General features: G+C 41.2%; 1 protein-coding gene across 2 annotated transcripts; it reads right to left on the bottom strand.

Annotated features, from left to right (window-relative positions):
* Window positions 1–9145: 9145 nt before the first annotated feature.
* Window positions 9146–20597, bottom strand: gpaa1 (glycosylphosphatidylinositol anchor attachment 1). Of its 2 annotated transcripts, none has more exons than XM_079530147.1 (13): window positions 20476–20597; window positions 19524–19632; window positions 18873–19052; window positions 18329–18440; window positions 18039–18186; window positions 17621–17722; window positions 16663–16859; window positions 15458–15654; window positions 13580–13733; window positions 12798–12860; window positions 12182–12378; window positions 10287–10457; window positions 9146–9453 (listed from the first exon to the last, which is right to left on the bottom strand). In XM_079530147.1, exons 2-13 carry the CDS (start codon window positions 19595–19597, stop codon window positions 9210–9212), a joined length of 1839 nt encoding a protein of 612 aa, XP_079386273.1. In that variant the 5' UTR covers window positions 19598–19632; window positions 20476–20597; the 3' UTR covers window positions 9146–9209. The 2 variants fall into 2 exon arrangements, with proteins under 2 accessions (XP_079386273.1, XP_079386272.1); XM_079530146.1 differs by having other exon boundaries at window positions 19524–19664; window positions 20497–20522.
* Between the last annotated feature and the right edge of the window lie 15 nt (window positions 20598–20612).

Here is a 20612-nt window from a genome sequence, read left to right as displayed (position 1 = left end):
AACATTTTTCGTCTGTTTTAGTCGACGAAAACAACACTGATCCAGACTAGAGGGGGTATCAATATGTCAATATTACTGACTACTGATTACTGACACTATGTAATATGGAGCATTAGGAGTCCAACTAGTACTACTGGGCCAACCTAACTTGTTTGTAAACGAGTCAGGGATGTGCCGATGAGACATTTTGGCCGATATCGATATCCGATATAATTAATTGCTGTTAAGGCCGATAACCGATAATACATATGATCTCATTATGTATTAAAAAATATAATACATTATGTCCATTCTGACAAATACATGTACTGTAACAGCGTATCTGCACTGCAGGCTTAGGCAAGTCAGATTTAACTTTAATACCTTTTATATTTAATATTGTGAGCTTGTAGATCTGTTCAAGCTGTTACTTTGGGCTTGTTTATCTGTAAAGACAGACCGATTAATCGGACCGATGAATTAATCGGTCTGATTGATTAATCGAACCGATGCCGATTAATCTAATCAACTAGAATCGGCCGATACCGATCTGTTTGCCGATTAATCTCCCATCACTATAAACGACTAATACGTTTTAGGGGTAAATATGCCACAAAGTTGTGGAATCTGTATTATTTTTATGCCTGCACAACAGCTGGTTTTTAATTTGTGTGGGGGACGGGGACAGGAATGGACTAATTGTAGTAATTCAGCAGTCCAGTCAAGCCCTAAACAAACACACAGCCTTCATTATTATTATTCTGTATTTTTATCCCACGATTTTGTAACCCTTTTTTTTTTTCACCCGGTGTCAATTCCCTGAGCTGTAATCTTGGGCACTATGCTCTCCCTCTGCCAACCTGGGGAGAGCCCCGAACTGAGCTCATGCTTCCTTCAATGCGTGAGGAGTGAGCAGGCCGATTCTCATCCCCTGACAGGGGGGAGTTTCCCCGGTAGGACGTAGCGTGTGGAAGGAACACGTTATTCCAACCAGTTCCTTTTCCCTCCATCAGGCGCCCCGGCTGACCAGGGGGAGGCAGTATAGAGACCAGGATTACGGCATGTTTTGTACCACTACCTACTCTTAAGGGGACATGTGCAAGAACATGCAAATTCCACACAGAAAGGCCGTTTCGCCACAAATCGATTTGTGCTACTGTTATCTACTACAAATACTATTAACATTGACTGACCAGTGATGTAAACAGGTTTTCAATGTAATGAGTCCTGGGTTTCAGGGATGGTCTTTTAGATGTGTCCCAAGTTCATTTTATGAGTCCCACTTCAATGACATATTTTGCCAATTTTTACAAATTGCAGCATTTAACTCCCATTTTATATGTGGTTGTATTCATGTAGAAAACAGAAGAAGACATGATGATTATAACTAAAGCTAGCAAAATAAACTAGAATAAAAAACAGTACAGTAGTGCATCCTGTGGATGCAGAGGTCGTTGTTTACAACCAAGATGACTAGACTACACACATTATAACAATGAATACATCTGTCATCACTATCATGTTTATAGCAAAAAGCTAAGCTATATATTTTTGTATTATATAATAAATACTATTGCAGAGCATGCCTGCTCTAGAAGAGTTGCTAAATCCAACACATGATACTGGTCTAGCTGTGTACAGTACATACCTATATTCTGGACCATTTGCTGCATGTCACTCCCCTGCTCGATGTTTTCTGTTCTCTCCACTGTACCTGTATCAAATAAAGGCTCAGAAAAGCCCATAAGATTAATAAACAAAAAACAAATAGTTATTCTGAGTGATCACTTTTATCCTATGATGAAACATTTCTATCCTGATGTGAGTGGAATCTTGTAGAATGAAAATGCCACCATCTACAGGCCATGAGGGGTCACTGAACGGTTTGATGGGTATAAAAGTGATGTGAATTGATTGATTGAATACTTCATTAGATAGAAATGCAAACAGCACAAGGTATAGTCAATCATACATTTGGGTGTAAAGGGTCATATTCTATAACTTTACAGTGACCAGACCTCACCCAATTGAACCCCTCTGGCAGATTTTGGACTAACGTGTTGTGACACATGGAGCTCTCCACCACGATCATCAAAACACCAAATCAGGGAATATTTTCATTCTTCCTGTATAGTTCTAGACTTGTAGAATCTATTCTAGGCCAAAGTCAAGTGCATTGAAGTTGCTCTGGCAGCTCCTGGTGGCCCAACACCTTATTAAGACATTTTATTATTTTTTTCATTTGATTTGTCACACGTCTGATGTCACATGTAGGTTAAAGAATGTCAATATGGCATTAAAGGCATGTGGTATGAATCCATCTCTGTCTTTGACCAGATAGTGGCCTCGTGGCTAGAGTGTGCACCCTGAAACTGGGAGGTCGGGGTGCGAGCCCCGGCTGTCTCATACCAAAGACTGTAGAAATGGAACCCAACGCCTCCCTGCTTGGCATTCAGCATCAAAGGGTTGGATTGGGGGGTTAAATCAACTAATCAAATGATTCCCCAGCGCGGCTGCAGCTCACCGCTCCTTGGCTGCGGCTCACCGCTCCAAGAGATGGGTCAAATGCAGGGAACAAATTTCACTGAGGTGTGTGACAAATCGTACGACTTTGACTTTGATCTCTAAACTATGCACACACCTCTGGCAAGGAATGCTCTGAAAATGTAGAGACCCTGAGAGGACTACCTGAAAAACTGTAAGACCTGTGTTGCCGTGTGCTATTTGATCCAGGCAGATGTGTTTTAAAGTCATCAGTAGACTCTGTGGTCTGACTTATTCATATTGTTGCATAGTATGTTAAAATAAGTTCAACTGGAATGAGCTTTTCAACATGGAACAGACCTTGCTGTAATGATGGACTGAAAAATAAAGTTCTCTGTGAAATCCTCACAGTGAACACAATTCTGCTCTGTCCATGACACTGTCCATGGTGCTGAATCTCTCATCTCAGAACAGAGACTGCATTTGAAAGCTTAGTTTATTTACACCTCTAGTGTTTTTAACTCAAGGCTTTTAAGTACATTTAATATTGAGATGTTAATTTTAATTGTTTGTTGTGTTATTTACAAGATGGTTTGGCCACCATCAACTTGTTGCATGTGTCGTAGAGAATTGTAGTTGAATATGTTTACATGATGAAGCAGCATGACTGTTGTACTTTTAAGTACCTTTATAGCCTTTCTGAATGGCCATTGATGTTGATGCTATCAGGAGTCCTTGCCACACCTTAGCTTTTCTTGAATTGACTCGCCAAACTTGTCAATACAGTACATGTTTGTGAAAATCAACTTAGTTAATATTAATAAATACATTTGTACATAATATGCATGGTGAATGTGAATACAGGTAAAGCGGGGGCACTTGTATTTTCTCATTTACGGCACATTATACACGTAATATTGTGGTATGACAGTTACACCTGGCCCAAAGTCAAAATCAGTAACTCTCCCACAAACATTCTGGAAGACACAGACTTGAGCTGGCTATCTAACCCATGATACATCAAGGTATGACAAGCACTTGTGATTACCTGGACATGGCTGTTATTTGTCCAACAGTTGATTATATACAAAATAGCACTGACATTTCAATGACTTTATAGCCTATGACCGTTATCTAATGCACACCATAGGACAAGAATGTTTAGCAGCCTATTTGTTGGCACAGGTCTATTCAAGCTGATTTGAGAAAAATAATGTTTTTCGCTCACAAGCCCTAAAGCAACAAAATATGCTCATCAATAAGTAGTACTATAAACAAATCTCTGCTGACTGAAATGCTAAACATCCATTACTGTGGAAAACACATCGTGAAAGGCAGTGAAGGCACCTACCCAAATCACAATAACTAGTAGGTAGGCTATGACATAATGTCTGAAATATATATAAATTCCTCATTACCATAATAAACAAAGCAATTTGTTTATGAGGACGTTAACGCCCTCATAAACAAAATGTAAACAGCCGAGTTAGCTTGGAAGCTAACGGTTAGCTTTCAAGCTAACAGCAACGTTTAAAAACATAAGGCAAAAGAAAAATATTGACACACGTCACCATGATTATTTACCTGGCACTGTCCTTTGGTCGTGTGGAGATGTCGCCATGACAACACAAATACACAAACCTAGTGTTGATATCTCGCGTGGTCCACCCATAGAGTATATAAAAGGGGTCCACCTGCAACCATGTTTGTTGATATGGGTGACGTCAGAGCGTTCTGTGCACAAACCCGTTGCTATGCATCAGCCAATGGGCAACGGGCGACCAACAGAATAAAGCCTGGCTGTACACGGCTGTTACCACATCACTTCTTTGGGAGAGACAGTACAGCTCAGAACCTTAGCAGTAGAAGACCTATCCATTATGATGGCGGTGACACGAAGTTATTACTCTGGTAGTTTCAATGCTGTGGTCGACCACTCAGACCTGGCGGAGACGGAGGAGTGCAGGGAGGAGAGATGGAGGATCAAGGAGGATGAGTGGCAGGCCAAAACCGTTCAGAGATACTGTGGCGGGCCTCACCTGCAAACCCCATCACCGCAGAGGCCCACGGCTTTGACGCAGAACCTCACAGAACTACTGCCACTACCGCAAAGGGCCCCTCGGCGGAGACGGCACCAGGGCGACCCAGAGCGGACCACCCCACAGATCACACCGAGTGAGGGAGGCAATGGGAGCCGAACAACAGTCCCATGGTTGTGCTTGACTCCGATCCCACCTCGTACATGGAAGCCCACCAGACACCCCAACACCAATCAAAAGAACGAGAAGTGGAACCTGGACGCAAAGAAAAAGACTCTCATCATTGGGGACTCGAACTTGAGTAACATCCCACCTTTCACACAGACCGACTTGCAGATCGAAAGTTATCCAGGAGCAAAGTTCCAGCATGCTGTGGAGCTACTCAAGAAAGTGAAACCCAACACCCAGGTCGAAACAGTTGTTCTATCGTTCGGGATCAACGAGCGTTCCCGGCGTACAATGACCACAGCACAAAAGGCCATGGAATTGGCAGTGGCAACGGCCAAAACAGCTTTCCCAGCAGCAAAAATCATTGTCCCCCTGGTCACCTTCTCTGAGCGCCTGGAGCAGAGTGAGAAGAGGATCATGTGGGACCTGAACGCCACCATTACAGCCCAGAACCACCTCCCCAAACTCCAAGAGCGGGACTTCAAAACCGGGAGAGACAACATCCACTGGACAGCTGAGACAGGGAGAAAGATGCTAGACCATTGGCTAGCCCATTTAAACTGAGAGCTCAAGACCCTGTACCCCCCCCCCGGCCCTTTTAAGGGCCACTTCCACTCCTTTTGCTGTGACCTTGCCGTGGTGGAGTGGCTTAGTGATTCAGTGACCCTGGAACCTATCGTGGTGGCGGTTGACCTGTGGTTTAACCAGCACCGGATTGGTCACAGGAGAGAGTCCAAACTAACAACAGCAATATCCCTTTCTGTATTTCACCAACCAAGTCACAGCTCCACTGTACAGTATTTTTTTGCAATGCTGCCTGTCAATTTAGCCGGAAAATGTGACACAATATGCATAAAAAGAGGAAATATAATCTGATTATTAATGGTACATACACCAAGTAGAATGTTTGCAAAATATACATGCTATACAAAATACAATGCAACATACTATTCTACTGCAGTCAAATTAGGCATTTAAGTTTTCCCAGTCTGACTTCGAAAATAGCATTGCTCATTTCAGGTGCATACTGTACATAAACCATGTTCTTAATGGTGTTAGAAATGTTGACTGCTATACAATAAACACATCATGTCTGAACATAATATTACCTGAGCGAAAAAAGGGGATCAAATACACTTTCTGTCCTATTCATTCAATACTGCTTTAAGAGCGGGATCGAGAGTCTGATGTTCAAGGCTTAATAACACAATAAGCTAAAGGCTGAGATAAAAGTAAAGCTGATCAAATGTCATCACATGAGAGATGGCAGGTTCATCTTCTCAGAGCTGAGAGACAAATCTAGACCCAAACCTTTCACTTTGCCATTGATTGTTCATGTCAATATTTGTAAAAATCCTGCATTGAAAACTTCTTAAAAGTTACAAAAGTATTGCCATCAAAATACACTTACAGAACCAAACATAAAAGCCCTCAGGCCTAGTGACGCCAACCTCCTTGGCGAGAGAACCCCATGGAATGCACTCTCCAATACTCCCAGAGAAGCCCCCACCCTCAAATATTCAAACCACTGTCAATGTCGGATACAGCAAAATGTACATGTATGTATGTTTATTCATTGCATCAATAAAAATAAGTGATAAAAAAAACCACCCATTCAATATGGCTTTCCCCAGCTAACTCCAGCTCCACTCATCATTCCACAGTTTTTGATTTTATTCATTGATTGATTGATTGAAATCTTTATTTCACAGTATGTAGAATGGGTAGAATGTACATTTCAAACGTTAATACAAAAACTATTACTTGTGGACAAACGCTGAACCCCTAATTGCTCCTGATGTGCAGGTTTCCTTCACCATTGGTGTATGAATGTGTGTGAATGGGTGAATGTAATGCACAAAAAAAATCCCCAAAAAACATTTTGGATAAAAGCGCTATATAAATGCCACCATTTACAATATTATAACATTGGTGAGGATCAATTATAGGAAGATAGGTTGAAAATTGGTGACGCCGCCCTTTATGTATAATAGAGTACATGTACTTGGTTACTTTCAACCACTGCATGAAATAAGATGAGAATATATACGTACGGTACCATTTTCTAATTCATCAAGTCATCATCGTTCACATCTGTGTTTTATTTTGGCATTTATAAATTAAAAATCACACCCGTGTGAACTGAGTGGTGTAAGGTTTTATATAGCATGATCAGCTGTGGTCTGACGTAATGTCTGACGTAATGAAATCACACAAAATATGTTAAGTAAAAAAAGCTATAATTTTTGATAAATGTATGTATCACACCTGGATGTGATTTCACAACTGGCTGTTTTTGCGCAGAGAAAATGACCACGGTTGCTACGGTCATCCAGTTCACCCGGGTGTGATTTAATTACGTCAGAAATTATTTTGAACATAGCAACCATGGTCATTTTTTTATGCACACAAAAGCCAGTTGTAGGAGTGGTTTACACCACTCAAAAAGAGTACACATGGTTCAGTTAACAAACAAGTATAAAAACACAAATAGTGACCCTTTGTGCAGCACCTGCAGACCTTCAGATGTGGCACAGCTTCTCTCCCAACTGTCAAAACCACTTAAGCCCTATACAGTTGGGTGCCACCGATATTGTCCCTTATTATTTGACCCATTTAGGCCTGACCTCAAAATTTAAAAAAAAAATCCTTCTAAATCCTCCAGTTTTCTGAAATAAATATTTTCACGATTTTTCAAAAATAGCAGACCTACAAGCTCGTAGCGCGCCACTCGGTGGCGCGCTATGAGCTTGTAGATCTGCTATTTTTCAATAGCTAAATTATAACAATGTTTAAAACACCAAAAGGGGTTCCCGCCCAAAATGGGTTAACTGTCCTTTTGCGCAGATCACGCAAACCTCAGCAAAAAGAAAAGGACAATATCGATGGCCTCCAACTGTACCAGCCTACGTGGTGTTGTGAGAACGTCGATCTATTTTCATTATTTTGGTCCTACAGTGACGCCAGGCTGAAAGTGGTTGTTCCCCTTTCCTCCCTGGCTTAGATCATGTTGGAGCTTTTGCCTTATTTTTGTTTAAAGGAGAATTCCATGCTAGAAGGCTTTCTTACCTTGTTACGTCCCCACCAAAGAGGTCCAGGTGTTATTTTGTGCTAAAGTGCATTATTGGCTATTTCCCCTAATATAAGTCCTCAATGGGGGTTGGGTCTTTGTGCTAATTCGCTTATTTATTTCCATCGAAATTAATAGTAAAGTGTGCTGCTTGGGATACCATTTACATTATGAAGAGAGGATATGTACAAAAAAAAAGGTTTTTGAGCGATTGCAATAAGCGAATTAGCACCCCAATGCCCCATTCAATTCAATGTAATGCAATTCAATTCAATTCAATTCATTGAGGGCTTATGGTAGGAGAAATAGCCAATAATGCGCTTTTGCACAAAATAACACCTAGGCCTCTTTGGTGGGGACGTAACAACTAGGCCTACAAATAAAGGTAAGAAAGCCTTCTAGCATGGAATTCTCCTTTAAGATGAGCTCATCCACATCACTGACAGGTGCCCTGAAAACAATCATTAATTAAAACACCCAGTGCAGTAGTTTTCCTCGTGTACCAGAGAATAGAATATACCCCTTAAAACATTCACAGCAAAGTATTTAAACCTTTTTTTGTGAATTTTATCTGTATGGTAAAGTATGTTTACATACTAACATACTTACTTAGCAGGCATAAAATGTCAGCACTTGACTTGCACAGGAAAACCCCCATTTCAAAAGACATGCCAGGAAGCCCCCATAAGAGAAGATTCTTACGGCTCTAGCAATGATTCTCAACCTGTTTAATTTCACAGGCATGTTTAGTTTGACATGCATTAGTCTACGGACCCCCATGTAATGGCATTTCTATCTCTGAGACCCCAATTTATATTGTAAAATTAATGTTAATTTAACTCTGAGAGTGTACAAACGGGTCCATTTGTACACTCTCAAAGTTACAGACCCATAAGGGTCCATTTGGTTCCTAACTATCATTTAGCTGGGGACCCCCTGGAACTCCCGCAAGGACCCCTGGGGGTCCCCAGACCCCACTTTGGGAACCACTGCTTTAGAAAGGCCCCCCATTTGAATACAAAAGCACTCCATTCTCAATAACATGGAAACATGATCTGTGATTTCAAATTTAACAATACACCGAATCTGTAATAATCCTTGAACTGAAAGTAAATTTGCCTTTTATTTTAATTAATTAGATCATTTTCCACTTTATATTAATTCATAATAATAAATAATAATAATAATAATGAAGTGCTTGAAGTATAAACATCACAAAACCAACAAAAAACTAACAAGAGCGTGTACTTTCCAAGACAAGTGTAACGGGCAATCTTACTAACGGACATTAAGTCAGTCGCTCTTCATGCTCTCTCCTTTGGAAGGCAAAACCTGAGTACAAATCATAGTGTCCACTGACATTCAGACCCCCCCCCCCCCGCCCTCCCCCCACACCCACCCACACTGTCATTGCCTGTGTGTCCACAATCGTCCCCACGTGTTGTACGAGTACAAAGAATCTACTGGAGCTACTTCCAGAAGAGAATGTTCCAGAACAGCAGCCAGCAGGGGTAGACCATCAAGGACACCAGAGGGTAGACCAGAGAGCCGTACAGGCAGTTGTCCAGGATGCCCTGCGAGATGACGGACAGGAAGAGCATCCAGCCCTCCATGAAGCTCACGGGCGTCTCCTGCAGCTCCTGGAAGAAGAACACGCAGAAGAGGAGCGTGCAGGCGGGGCTGAGGGCGATCATGATGAAGGCTGACAGAGCCCTGCATGGGGGGAGGGAGGCAGGAGGGAAAGAAGAAGCATGTTAGTATGTACTAATATGAAGGCTGACAGAGCCCTGCATGGGGGGAGGGAGGCAGGAGGGAAAGAAGAAGCATGTTAGTATGTACTAATATGAAGGCTGACAGAGCCCTGCATGGGGGGAGGGAGGCAGGAGGGAAAGAAGAGTTTTAGTCTCTTGAATAGTTTTCATTTAGTTTCAGTCACGTTTTAGTCACCTGGAATGTCTTAGTGTTAGTCTAGTTTTAGTCGACTAAATATCATAAGAATTATGTCGACTAAAATGTATTTTGGCAGGCCTTGATGCCGTTGTAATGACTGTTTTTACACTTGCTGAAAATAGTCGATCGGCTATTTTCAGCATGCAACCAAGTGTAAAATGACTTATACTGGATCTCTTGTTCACTAGTCCCTTCCTAAGGTTGAGTCTAGTTTTTATTTGTTGACGAAATTGTCAATATATTTAGTCTTAGTTTTAGTCATCGTAGCTTAGTTTTCATTTAGTTTCTAATTAGTTTTCATCCGTGGAAAAAGGTAGTCGACGAGCATTTTTCGTCTTAGTTTTAGTCGACGAAATCAACACTGATATGTACTACTATATATCATAGTATGTACGACTCGTGGGGCAACTTGTAAAGTCCCAAATCGTTTAGGTTCCAAAAGGAACACAAATTGTTTCATCGTTTAGTTATTTTGAAATGGTGAAATTTGAGTGAATTTCAGGGAAGGAACCAACTACTTAATTCCAGGTACTCCATTATCCAGCACTAAGCAAAGTGAAAGACAAAAATTAATAATGGTGCGTAGAGTGTATTACTTGGGTACGTGGGGTGTGATGTAGGCGGCCATGGGCACCAAGGTGACCGCCAAGATGAAGCCCAGGGAGAAGTTGATGAGGGCGGTGCAACCCAGCAGCACAGCCAAGTACAACACAGCCACCAGCTTCAGAACCTTCCAACCCTGCTCGGTACCCTGCCCTGTCAGGAGCCTGGTGGTGGAAGGTTACAACAGCACAAACAAACAAACAAAAAAGAAAGAAAGAAAAAGTCATTGACACCATAACCTTTTACACTCGCGTGCCTAAAATAGCTGTTCTACTGGTTCGCAACACATGGCGGACGCAAAGCTGAGGTATTAATGTTTTCAGTGTGCCACACCATTGTACAACGGAGCATAACTTAGCCAGTGACCAATGCAAAGAAGGCCATTCAAAGACCTTAACCTCTTCCAAGCCAACAGCACCATCTAGTGGTTGGCACTAGGGCTTTCACTTCTAGTGATTTTACTAGTTGACTAGTTGCCTAGTTTACTAGTCGACTAGTTGTTTAACTATGCCTACCTATTATGTAAAAATAATAATAATATTTTTTACATATAGTTTTACATAATAGTTGTACATTTAAAAACGGTGTACATTGGTGACTATAACTATAATCTAGCTGATCTTGAGGCCTACAAAAACGGGGGAAAAGAAAATATATATTTTCTTATCAACTAGTCAACTAGTACCAAGGTCGACTAGTGGATTTACTAGTCGACTAGTTGAATAGTCGACTAGTTGCTTAACCCATTTTGGGGCGGGAACCCCTTTTGGTGTTGGCATTATGTTATGCTTTAGCTATTGAAAAATAGCAGATCTACAAGCTCAAGCTCACGAGCTTGTACGTAGGTCTATTTTTGAAAAATCGAAGAACGACTGACATAGAAACCTAGCTTTTTCAGAAAACTGTCAGGATGTAGAAGACATTTTTAGAATCTGATCTCAGGTCAAAATGGGTTAAAGGCCTAGTTTTCAGCCTGCGCTGTCCTTATTTGAAGCGACACCACCAGTATTGACCTACTCCCGGGAACACTGAAGCATATCAGGGGCGTATGTTAGATCCATGTGTTGTGATCATCACAAAGGACAGTTCCATGAAATATGGGACTACTTTTATTTGTATATTAAAAGGATGGTTGCATTAACAAGTTGTATTTCTAAGACATTACAGATGATATAATCACTATTGTCAACAACAGAATGTGGAGGCGTGTAGTTTTCGACTGCTAGATTTGTTTTGTGTTTGTTCTTGTCTTTTTCTTTTGTGTAAGTCGTGTGTATTTTGTATGCTTAATAGAAAAATCATTAAAAAACATTGATGACAAAAAAATAAAAAAATAAATGTAATCTCGCCCTATAGGCAGGGAATGAGTAAACTATGTTAGCTTAGCCTCGGTCCCAGGCTTACTTATCTGTGTCTTACTTATCTATGTTAGCTTAGCCTCGGTCCCAGGCTTACTTATCTGTGTCTTACTTATCTATGTTAGCTTAGCCTCGGTCCCAGGCTTACTTATCTGTGTCTTACTTATCTATGTTAGCTTAGCCTCGGTCCCAGGCTTACTTATCTGTGTCTTACTTATCTATGTTAGCTTAGCCTCGGTCCCAGGCTTACTTATCTGCGAAAAGAAAAGCCTGGTCACAACGTAAGGCAGAGAAGCGGCGGACGTATCCTCCGGAACATCCGTCAGATGTATTTCCCCCGGATACGATATTTTCCCGACCAATCACAACACTTGTTTCATTCGCGGAGAATGTAAACTGATTTGTAAAGCATCAACGTCATTTCCTTGGGCGATACTTCCGCAAAAATTCTGCAACTTCCGCCCAAATAAATGATAGTCTTTACAGCGTAGGTCTTGCCCAGGGTGATGTTAGCTAGCATCAGCGTCTACCTGTTTGTGTTGTGAGGAAGAGCAAGGCCTGCCGTGTAGATGGCAATGACCGTCAGCACCACAGCCTCCGTCTCAGACACGGGGAAGTGCTCCACGGCCATCTCCTGAGAATGGATGGGCAGCGTGTACAGAGCTGCACCTGTGAGGTGGCTGATCACCAGTGGCGTCAACACAGACAGCACCCCCGGACTGGAGGGCTAGTGACACAGTGGACAGAAAAAGAAGAAGAAGAGAGTGTTGATTTTGACAGCAAATTTTGATCTTTAGTTTTAGTCATAGCCTCTTGAATAGTTTTCATTTAGTTAGTTAGTTTTAGTCACCCGGAATGTTTTAGTCGACTAAATATCATACGATTTTAGTCGACTAAATCTACAGTTGATTTAGTCGACTAACATGTATTTTGGCGGGCCTTGATGCTGTCGTAATGACACTTGCTGAAAATAGCAGATCTACAAGCTCACAACACGTCGCAGCGCGACGCGTTGTGAGCTTGTCACTTACACGATAATGTGTGTCACTTACACACGATTATTCATTATCTTCTTTTGTTTGTTCTTTTGTCATGAAATAAAAGGAGACGGCAAAGAGATAGATAGAGAAAGAGAGTCTGTCTAACCTGCTCGATGTCATCTTCTTCTCTTGGTGGAGGAGATACAAGTTGAACCCATAGATCTAAGGCCTGTATCATTGGTCAAGGGCGCCCACATTTAGATTTAACACACTTTTATCATTGTTTAATTTTACCTATCAAATAAAATGGCATCAAAGTCTTCCAAGTTTATACTGAATGTGTGCAACAACAAGTCTATATTTATCCATTTCAGGTTTCCATCCAATCCAATTGATGTAAAAAATATCACCAAAAGATGCTTGCCACGGCGATAATTCTTCATCAATGTCTTCATCGTTATGCTAACATGCTGTCTTCATCAGTGTAGTATGTCGAACTCACAGATGTTATAGTTAATTTCCAAAGTGTTCAAATTATTTTGTGCAATTTAATGGTCAGCTAGATGATGATAAAAAGGTGAGTATGTGAATACCAATCATAGTAGGCCTACCATTTCAGGAATTGTTTACTAATGAATTACATTGTTTCGGTACTTTGGTGTTTAAACTTTTAGCATTCCTACTTTCTCTAGTGTTAACTCTAAACAACTATCCTCTCTCTCTCTCAATTCAATGCAATTTAAATGAAGGTGAAGTAAAACTAAAATGCACTAAATCGCGGCGAGTTGGTAAACTGGCGAGTTCTCCGGACACCCTCCCAATGACGAGGTTGGTAGTACATAGCATCTGTCGGTGAGTGAGTAGTACTGTATGTGTGTGCATGGGTGATATTGTAAAACGCAAGACGCTGTACAAATATCGTACCATTAACATTTACCAAAAGGATACACGAAGCAACAGTATCAGAGCAAGCAGGCCGAAGGCTGGCATGTAGTAACCGATGGAGACGAAGCGAGAGAGCGAAGGCATGAGATAGAAGAAGTAGGACTGGTGGAGGCGTTCCAAGAGATTATTGAGTTTACGAAACATTCCTTCGAAGAGCCTGTGGAAAACAAAACACGGTCCAGTCCAGATTAGTGCTGCACAATTAATCGGAAAAAAAAGGTCGCGATCTAGATTCAGACACCTATGAGATCTCATTTCTAAATTTGAGCGAGAAACGTGCAACACTGGTGGTTGGCTGTCCAATTCATTTTAGTTACTCTTGTGTTTTAGCTACAAGAGAGGGATTTTAAGAGAGGTTTAGGTCAAGCATTTGATGTTGTCTGTTTAAAGCCACAGTGGTTGGCTCCAGGTGCCACATTTTGAATTTAGTAATGTTCAGCAACTACAGACGATAAATATTTTCATGGAAAACATGAGAATCGAGTGAGAATCTTGATCTTGAGCAAGAATCGTGCAGCACTAGTCCAGATCCAAGTCATTAATACTGAATATCTGCAATCATATCAAATACTGCATACAAAGAATCTAAAATTGACTGGACTAAAGGCTAGGGTAAGTGCTATTCTCTGGTTAAAACAAAAAGTTGTTTGTTAAAACTTTTAACAAACAACTTAGGTCAAAGGTCAACAAAGGTCTCTCTGTCTCTCCAGCTCTTTAATAAACAGAAAATACATTTTCAGGAAGGTGACAAAATTCCAGGAGAGAGTAGCGATTAGCGATTGATGAGCTTAATCTTTATAGTGTTCTGGTTCCAATTTTGTCTGCTCACTTCTTTGTGTCATCGCTTACAATTCCACTTGTTTAATCTGTATCCTGACTGCGTTCTCTATCCTGATTGGATACAATTGGTACCATGACCTGAAAATGCATTTTCTGTTTAATAAAGTTAACTCAAGCACATATATGCATATGATTTGGGACTGTCGCATAGTATACCCTTTCTGGTGTAGGGTACTGGAATTCTTTGAGAAATGGGTGGGATTGACGTTGCCCAGAGATCCGCGGCTCTGTCTATCAGGGGACAGAACTGCTGTCCCTGGCATATCTAAAAATGATTTCACTATTATAAAGGTTGGACTTGTTACCGCTGCCAGAATACTGTTGCGTCTTTGGAAAGTCCCCAGAACACCTGGGCTTAAAGAATGGAATGAAGAAATGATCAAAATAACATCATATGAATATATGTTGGGCAGGGTAAATGCAGAAAGCAAAATGAAAGACCTTAAATGAACATTCAGTTCCTTGCTGTTATTTTTCTTCTTTTTTATTTTCATTTTAACCGTTATGTTTCTTGGACTGGCTATTTGTAAGGTTTGTAATGTGGATTGACTGAACCTAGATCTTGTACGATTTTGAAAAACAAATAAAAATAGATTTATAGAATTATAAAAAAATAAAGTCAACTCACGATACGATTTGAATCACAATATTGGGTTCACGATACGATTTTTCACGATTGTTTTAAACAAATCCAGTATTGTCTGGTATTGTTCTTTTTCTTTTACAATACTGTTTGTTTTCAATACTGTATAGCAAATGACAGGAAACGTTTTTAATCATTTCTCTTCCTCAAATCCTGTTTTCATACATACATATATATATATATATATATATATATATATATATATATATATATATATATATATATATATATATATACACACACATACATACACATATATACACACAGAACCGTTGCTCCATCATCACGTGAGCAATATATATATATATATATATATATATATATACATACATACATACATACACATATATACACACAGAACCGTTGCTCCATCATCACGTGAGCAAAATGGCACCGACCTGCCGACGGTGGTGGCATCAGTCTTGTACTGGCGGAAGCTGTTGACCCCTGTGATGGTGGCAGCTTCGATGTGGTAGCGCAGGAACAGCCCGTGGTCTCCCCAGGGACGTCCGCTGGCCTGCTTCAGTACCATCAGCATCATGGTCTGGACCGCATGGCTGTAACCCGACGCAGTGTCCCAGTCGTTCCTCTGAAGCTGTGGAAAAGATGATAGTCTCCACGCCTCAATCTTGACTCGTAATACATGAACAATTATTATTGCCCATTGTGAAAATGATTTGCTAAATGATTACAACGTAAACAAGAGTAAATGTGATTCTCTTCAAACGGCTGCAGGCGGTTTTCAACAGTGGTGGAGAAAGTACTCACATGTTTTACTTAACCCATTCTGGATGGGAACCCCTTTTGGTGTTTTAAGCATTATGTTATGCTTTAGCTATTGACAAATAGCAGATCTACAAGCTCATAGCGCGGCACCGAGTGCCACGCAACAAGCTTGTAGATCTGCTATTTTTGAGAAATCGTGAAAATGTGGCGCAAATCTTTGAATATATTTTCTTTCAGAGCGAACGTTTTTAACTCAAATCTTTGCTTCTGGGGGGTCCCTGGAACAACATATTTTCAGAATTATGACATGATATAGTTTGAGAACCACCGACATTTTGTAGAATCTGTTCTCAGTCCAAATGGGTTTAAGTAAAAGTATCAATACTGCAATATAGAAATACTTTGTTTGGCCAGATTAGAAATCTGCAACAAGGTGCTCATCTTTTACAAACGGGTGACAGAATTGATGCAAAACAAAAGATGAGACCAAAGCACTCTTGGAGAAAAAGTAGCTAATGCATTGCACGATTAAAATGCACCTAGGCACTTTTTAATCTCACAATGAAGCCACTTCAAATTAAAGGCTTTTAATTTGATGGTCTGGTCTCATCTATTTTTTTTTGCATAGAAATACAAGTACAGTACAAGTTAAAAGATGTACTTGAGTAAAAGTACCAAATTATTGATCAAAGTAACAAAAGTAAAAGTACTCAGTTTTAGACATCATAGCTTAGTTTTCATTTAGTTTCAATTTAGTTTTCGTCAGTGGAAAAAGGTAGTCGACGAACATGTTTCGTCTTAGTTTAAGTCGACGAAAACAACACTTTAAGTCGACGAAAACAACACTGATACCCATCACTGGTTTCCTAGTTCATACCTTGCCCTGGATGGTGCAGAGGACCCCTATCTTCTGGCAGAAGGCATAGAAGAGGTTGGCCAGGTCCAGGTTGGGCAGCTGACCGTTAAGCCCCTCCAGAACTAGGTCTAAGCTGGTGATGACGTCGCTGCTGAGCTCCAAGGACAGTGCTGCCTGGATGGAGCCACCACGACCTTGGAGTGGAGAGTAGTCCATACCTGACCAACAGACACAGAGTGGCGGGTGGCGATAAGTTTATGTTTGTTCTAGGAACAAACGAACATAAACAGCTCAAGAGAGTATAACTATAAAGCTGTAGCCTAAATCAAAAGATCATTCCTTCTACGGACTGGTTGAAAGAGACGTGAAAAGCTTGGTTGTACACTCATGTTTATGCTTGAATTGCAAGAATTATGCAAGTGTGAGATTGGAATTAATAGGCGAGTTAAAAGTCAAATGGGAAAGGATTCAGGATGCAATAACTGGGAATAGGAACTGGGAAGTGGGAACTGGGAATAGGTTACACCTCATCTACACTGCCAGCGATGCGAGCGAGCGAACGATGAAATCTCATTAGAATCCATGTTTGACGTACCGCGAGCGACAACGCGCCGTGCAGCAACGTCGTCCACCCCCCCTCCTATATTCACTCGCAGAGTCTCTATTTGAGCGAGGTTTCACGGCCCCCCCAACACTCGAACATTCAGTCTGTGATATTACGTAACATATACATTACATATACACAGACAATAGGCCATAGATCACAGCCACGGAATTAAAAGTTAATTGGCAGCAACCAATGAGATCATGTTGGATTGGGAATTCCAATACAAAAACATAACACTGTGACCCAGGGCTAGTGGGAGTGATGTCACTATCAAGCTTTTTTTGTTTTATACTTTCGACAGATATAGTGCAAATATATGTTCATATTATTCTAACATTTCTGTCAAAAAGATCAATGGTAAACAGTACTGACCTGTAGTGTTGGTGTGGTGGTAGCCCTCCAGCCAGGCCTGCATACCAATCAGATCATGATCATTCACCAGGAAGATGATGTCCTTGGCCCAGTAAACCTGACCTATAAAACAGCACAACAGCCATCATTTCAATAAATACCAGAACTAATTCTCTCTACTCAACATATTCTCTGGAGCTATGCTAATTTATGACAGAGATGAAATGCAAACAACAATTGAATTGTATGAATTGATTGAATACTAAACAAAATCTCAACGGTATTCATGCAGTGAGGTCAGGTGTGGTCAGGCTGTGAGTGCTAGTCTAGCTTGCACTCTTGGTTCTATATGCAACAATCTATAAAAATGGGCAGGGTACTCATTCAGGAAGTATTGTGTCAAGCGAAAAGAGGCAGGGTACTAGGGTAGGGTACTCACTCCTAAAGTACTGTGCTAGGCCAAGCAGTAGGCCCACCGCCTGGTTGTTGTTATTCCCTGGGCTGCAGGGTGCACTCAGCACCAGGGCTTCTGTGCGAGGGGCTCTAGGAGCCCGCAGGATCCCATATACATTAGTGCCTTTCACCAACTGGAGAGAAGGGAGGGGAAACAGAGGGACATCGACAATGAAAGGAAGCACAAGGAGGAGAATAGATTTGGCATATTTCTTGCTACACTAAAACTGTTCATATTTAATATGCATAGCCATTCATCGCATTTAATTCACTCACATATCTCTCTTTGTTTTCATCAGGGAAGGGAAGCTGGCGTGTGAAGGTTTGGGTAAACACCTCCAGCCCTCGGGACTGCATGGTTTTCACCAGCCAATCCACTGGCATCCCACTGCACAGAACAAGACTGATTAGATTGGAGCCAAGATAGGTTGTTTAACAGCTGATGCTGCTTGGGGTGACTGAAGGAAGCTTCATCATGACAGTTTTCAGGAAAACCTAAACTATTTCATGTCAAGGACCCCCAGAATGATATGTAATTGGCCCCGGACCAATCTCAAAATATGTTGTTCCAGGGACCCCCTCAGAAGCAAAGACTTGAGTTAAAAGCACCCACTGGGAAAGAATGTATATATTCAAAGATTTTCACACATTTTCACGATTTTTCAAAACGCTCGTAGCGTGGCACTCTGTGCCGCACTCCTATGAGCTTGTAGATCTGCTATTTTTCAACAGCTAAAGTTTAAAATAATGTTTAAAAGTGGTTAAATAATAAAAGCTAAGGCGACACAGATGTATTCCCGTCCAAAATGGGTTAACTTACTCTGCCTTCTTTTTATGAGCCGCAAACTCCCTGCCAGTGGCCATAGCCCTCTCCCCTGCTGGGAAACGCTCCTCCACCATAGTGGAACCCATGGCATTCTCCGACATGTACGTACGCAGAGTGAATGGGTCAAAGGCAAGGCCCATGAACCATGCCACGCCCGCCATGTAACATATAACACTGAGAGTAATAGACCAAAGAGAGAAAATATTGTAAGACATTTGCACAAATACCATGTACATTATAATTATGAATAAAATATTCATTCATGACACAATGCAGACATGGATTTATGTCCAGTTTTCGGTGAAGAGGTGACCACCGAAACGGTGGTTAGTAAAAAAAGGAAATCACACCCGTGTGAACTGAGTGGTGCAACTGTTCACACACTACGTCACACACTAACCATAGCAACCATGCTCATCTGTACGTGGCCCCACGTACAGGTACACACATACATAGATACATAACCAAGCTGGTTATTGGAGTGGTTTGCACCACTCAAAAAGAGAGATGTGTTGTGTGAGCGGTGAGCAGCGCGGCGTGACGTCATATTGTAGTTTCCGGTGGTCACCTCCTCACCGAAAACTGGACTATGAATAGGCCTTTATAGGTACACCTATACTGTATCTCTCTCTTCAAGTGACTTACCAGATTGGGGCATTCAGGCGGGTTAGCGTGCTTATCAAAGCACGCCTTCTGTTTGGGTCTGACAGTAGTCCCATGAATGCGGTCTTGTACCCCTGGGCTGGCCAAAGCACTACAGTAGAACATGACATACATCAGGCAAAACTAATTACAATACTAATAGCACACAGTGGTCCAGGGGCGTGGTCCTTGAGGGGGTTTCAGTTTCAGGTGGTCCCCAGCTAAATGATGGATGGAGGTGGTAACCAAATGGACCCTTATTAGATCTTTAACTCTTGAGAGCGTAAAATGGAACCAAATGGACCCTCATGAGTCCATTGTTAAACATCTGCATTACTTAACTTACAAGAAGTCTACACAATTACAGAATGTAGAAGAATTGTTATTTTGATCAACGTTTTGCCTGTTATCTCTCCTAACGGTACCAACATCAATACAGCATGAAACATCTTATCCAACGATTTACATACATACATACATACATACATCTAAGTTTTGGGTCTGAGAGGATAAATCAAATGGTGAGTGGAGATGACCGTAGAGAGTGCAGGGACCTATGATCTGAAAAGTGATTCTTATACGTTCTCATGGGCTAATACATCTGGTGAAATACTAGGGAATACTTTTCTTCGTTTTTGCCGAGGACCCCCTGTTTAGAGTACTTTAGAATAGATGACTGTCTCAGGCAGCTACAGCATTTGTTATGCTATGTGCTATGCCATTTTATGCCATGGGAATTATACTATATTATTCTACACCAAGATCGTGCAGTCTCCCATTGTCATAATGAATCTATTGACAGGTGCATGTTTGCTGCCTGCTAGCTAACGTTAGCTACCTTAGCAACGTGACCAGTTATATACAATTGTTTAACGATTAACGGGGAAGGGAGAAAAGGCGTGGTTCTTCTTTTTATCATGCAACTATTCCGTAGTTATAAAATTGTTCTAAATACCTCTGAGAGCACAACACAGACAACAGTCTTTTTCAGCTGCTGATGGTCGTGTTTATTTCCTTGTTCCCAGGGACATTTATCGCGACGGACCAACTTCCGGCGGAGAGAAATATGTCCTGACATTTCCAATCCACATT

This window comes from Electrona antarctica (genome assembly GCF_951216825.1).
Source record: "Electrona antarctica genome assembly, chromosome: 19".
Lineage (NCBI taxonomy): Eukaryota > Metazoa > Chordata > Actinopteri > Myctophiformes > Myctophidae > Electrona > Electrona antarctica.
The sequence above is the reverse complement of the archived record's forward strand: the minus strand, read 5'-3'. Positions and strand labels throughout refer to the sequence as shown.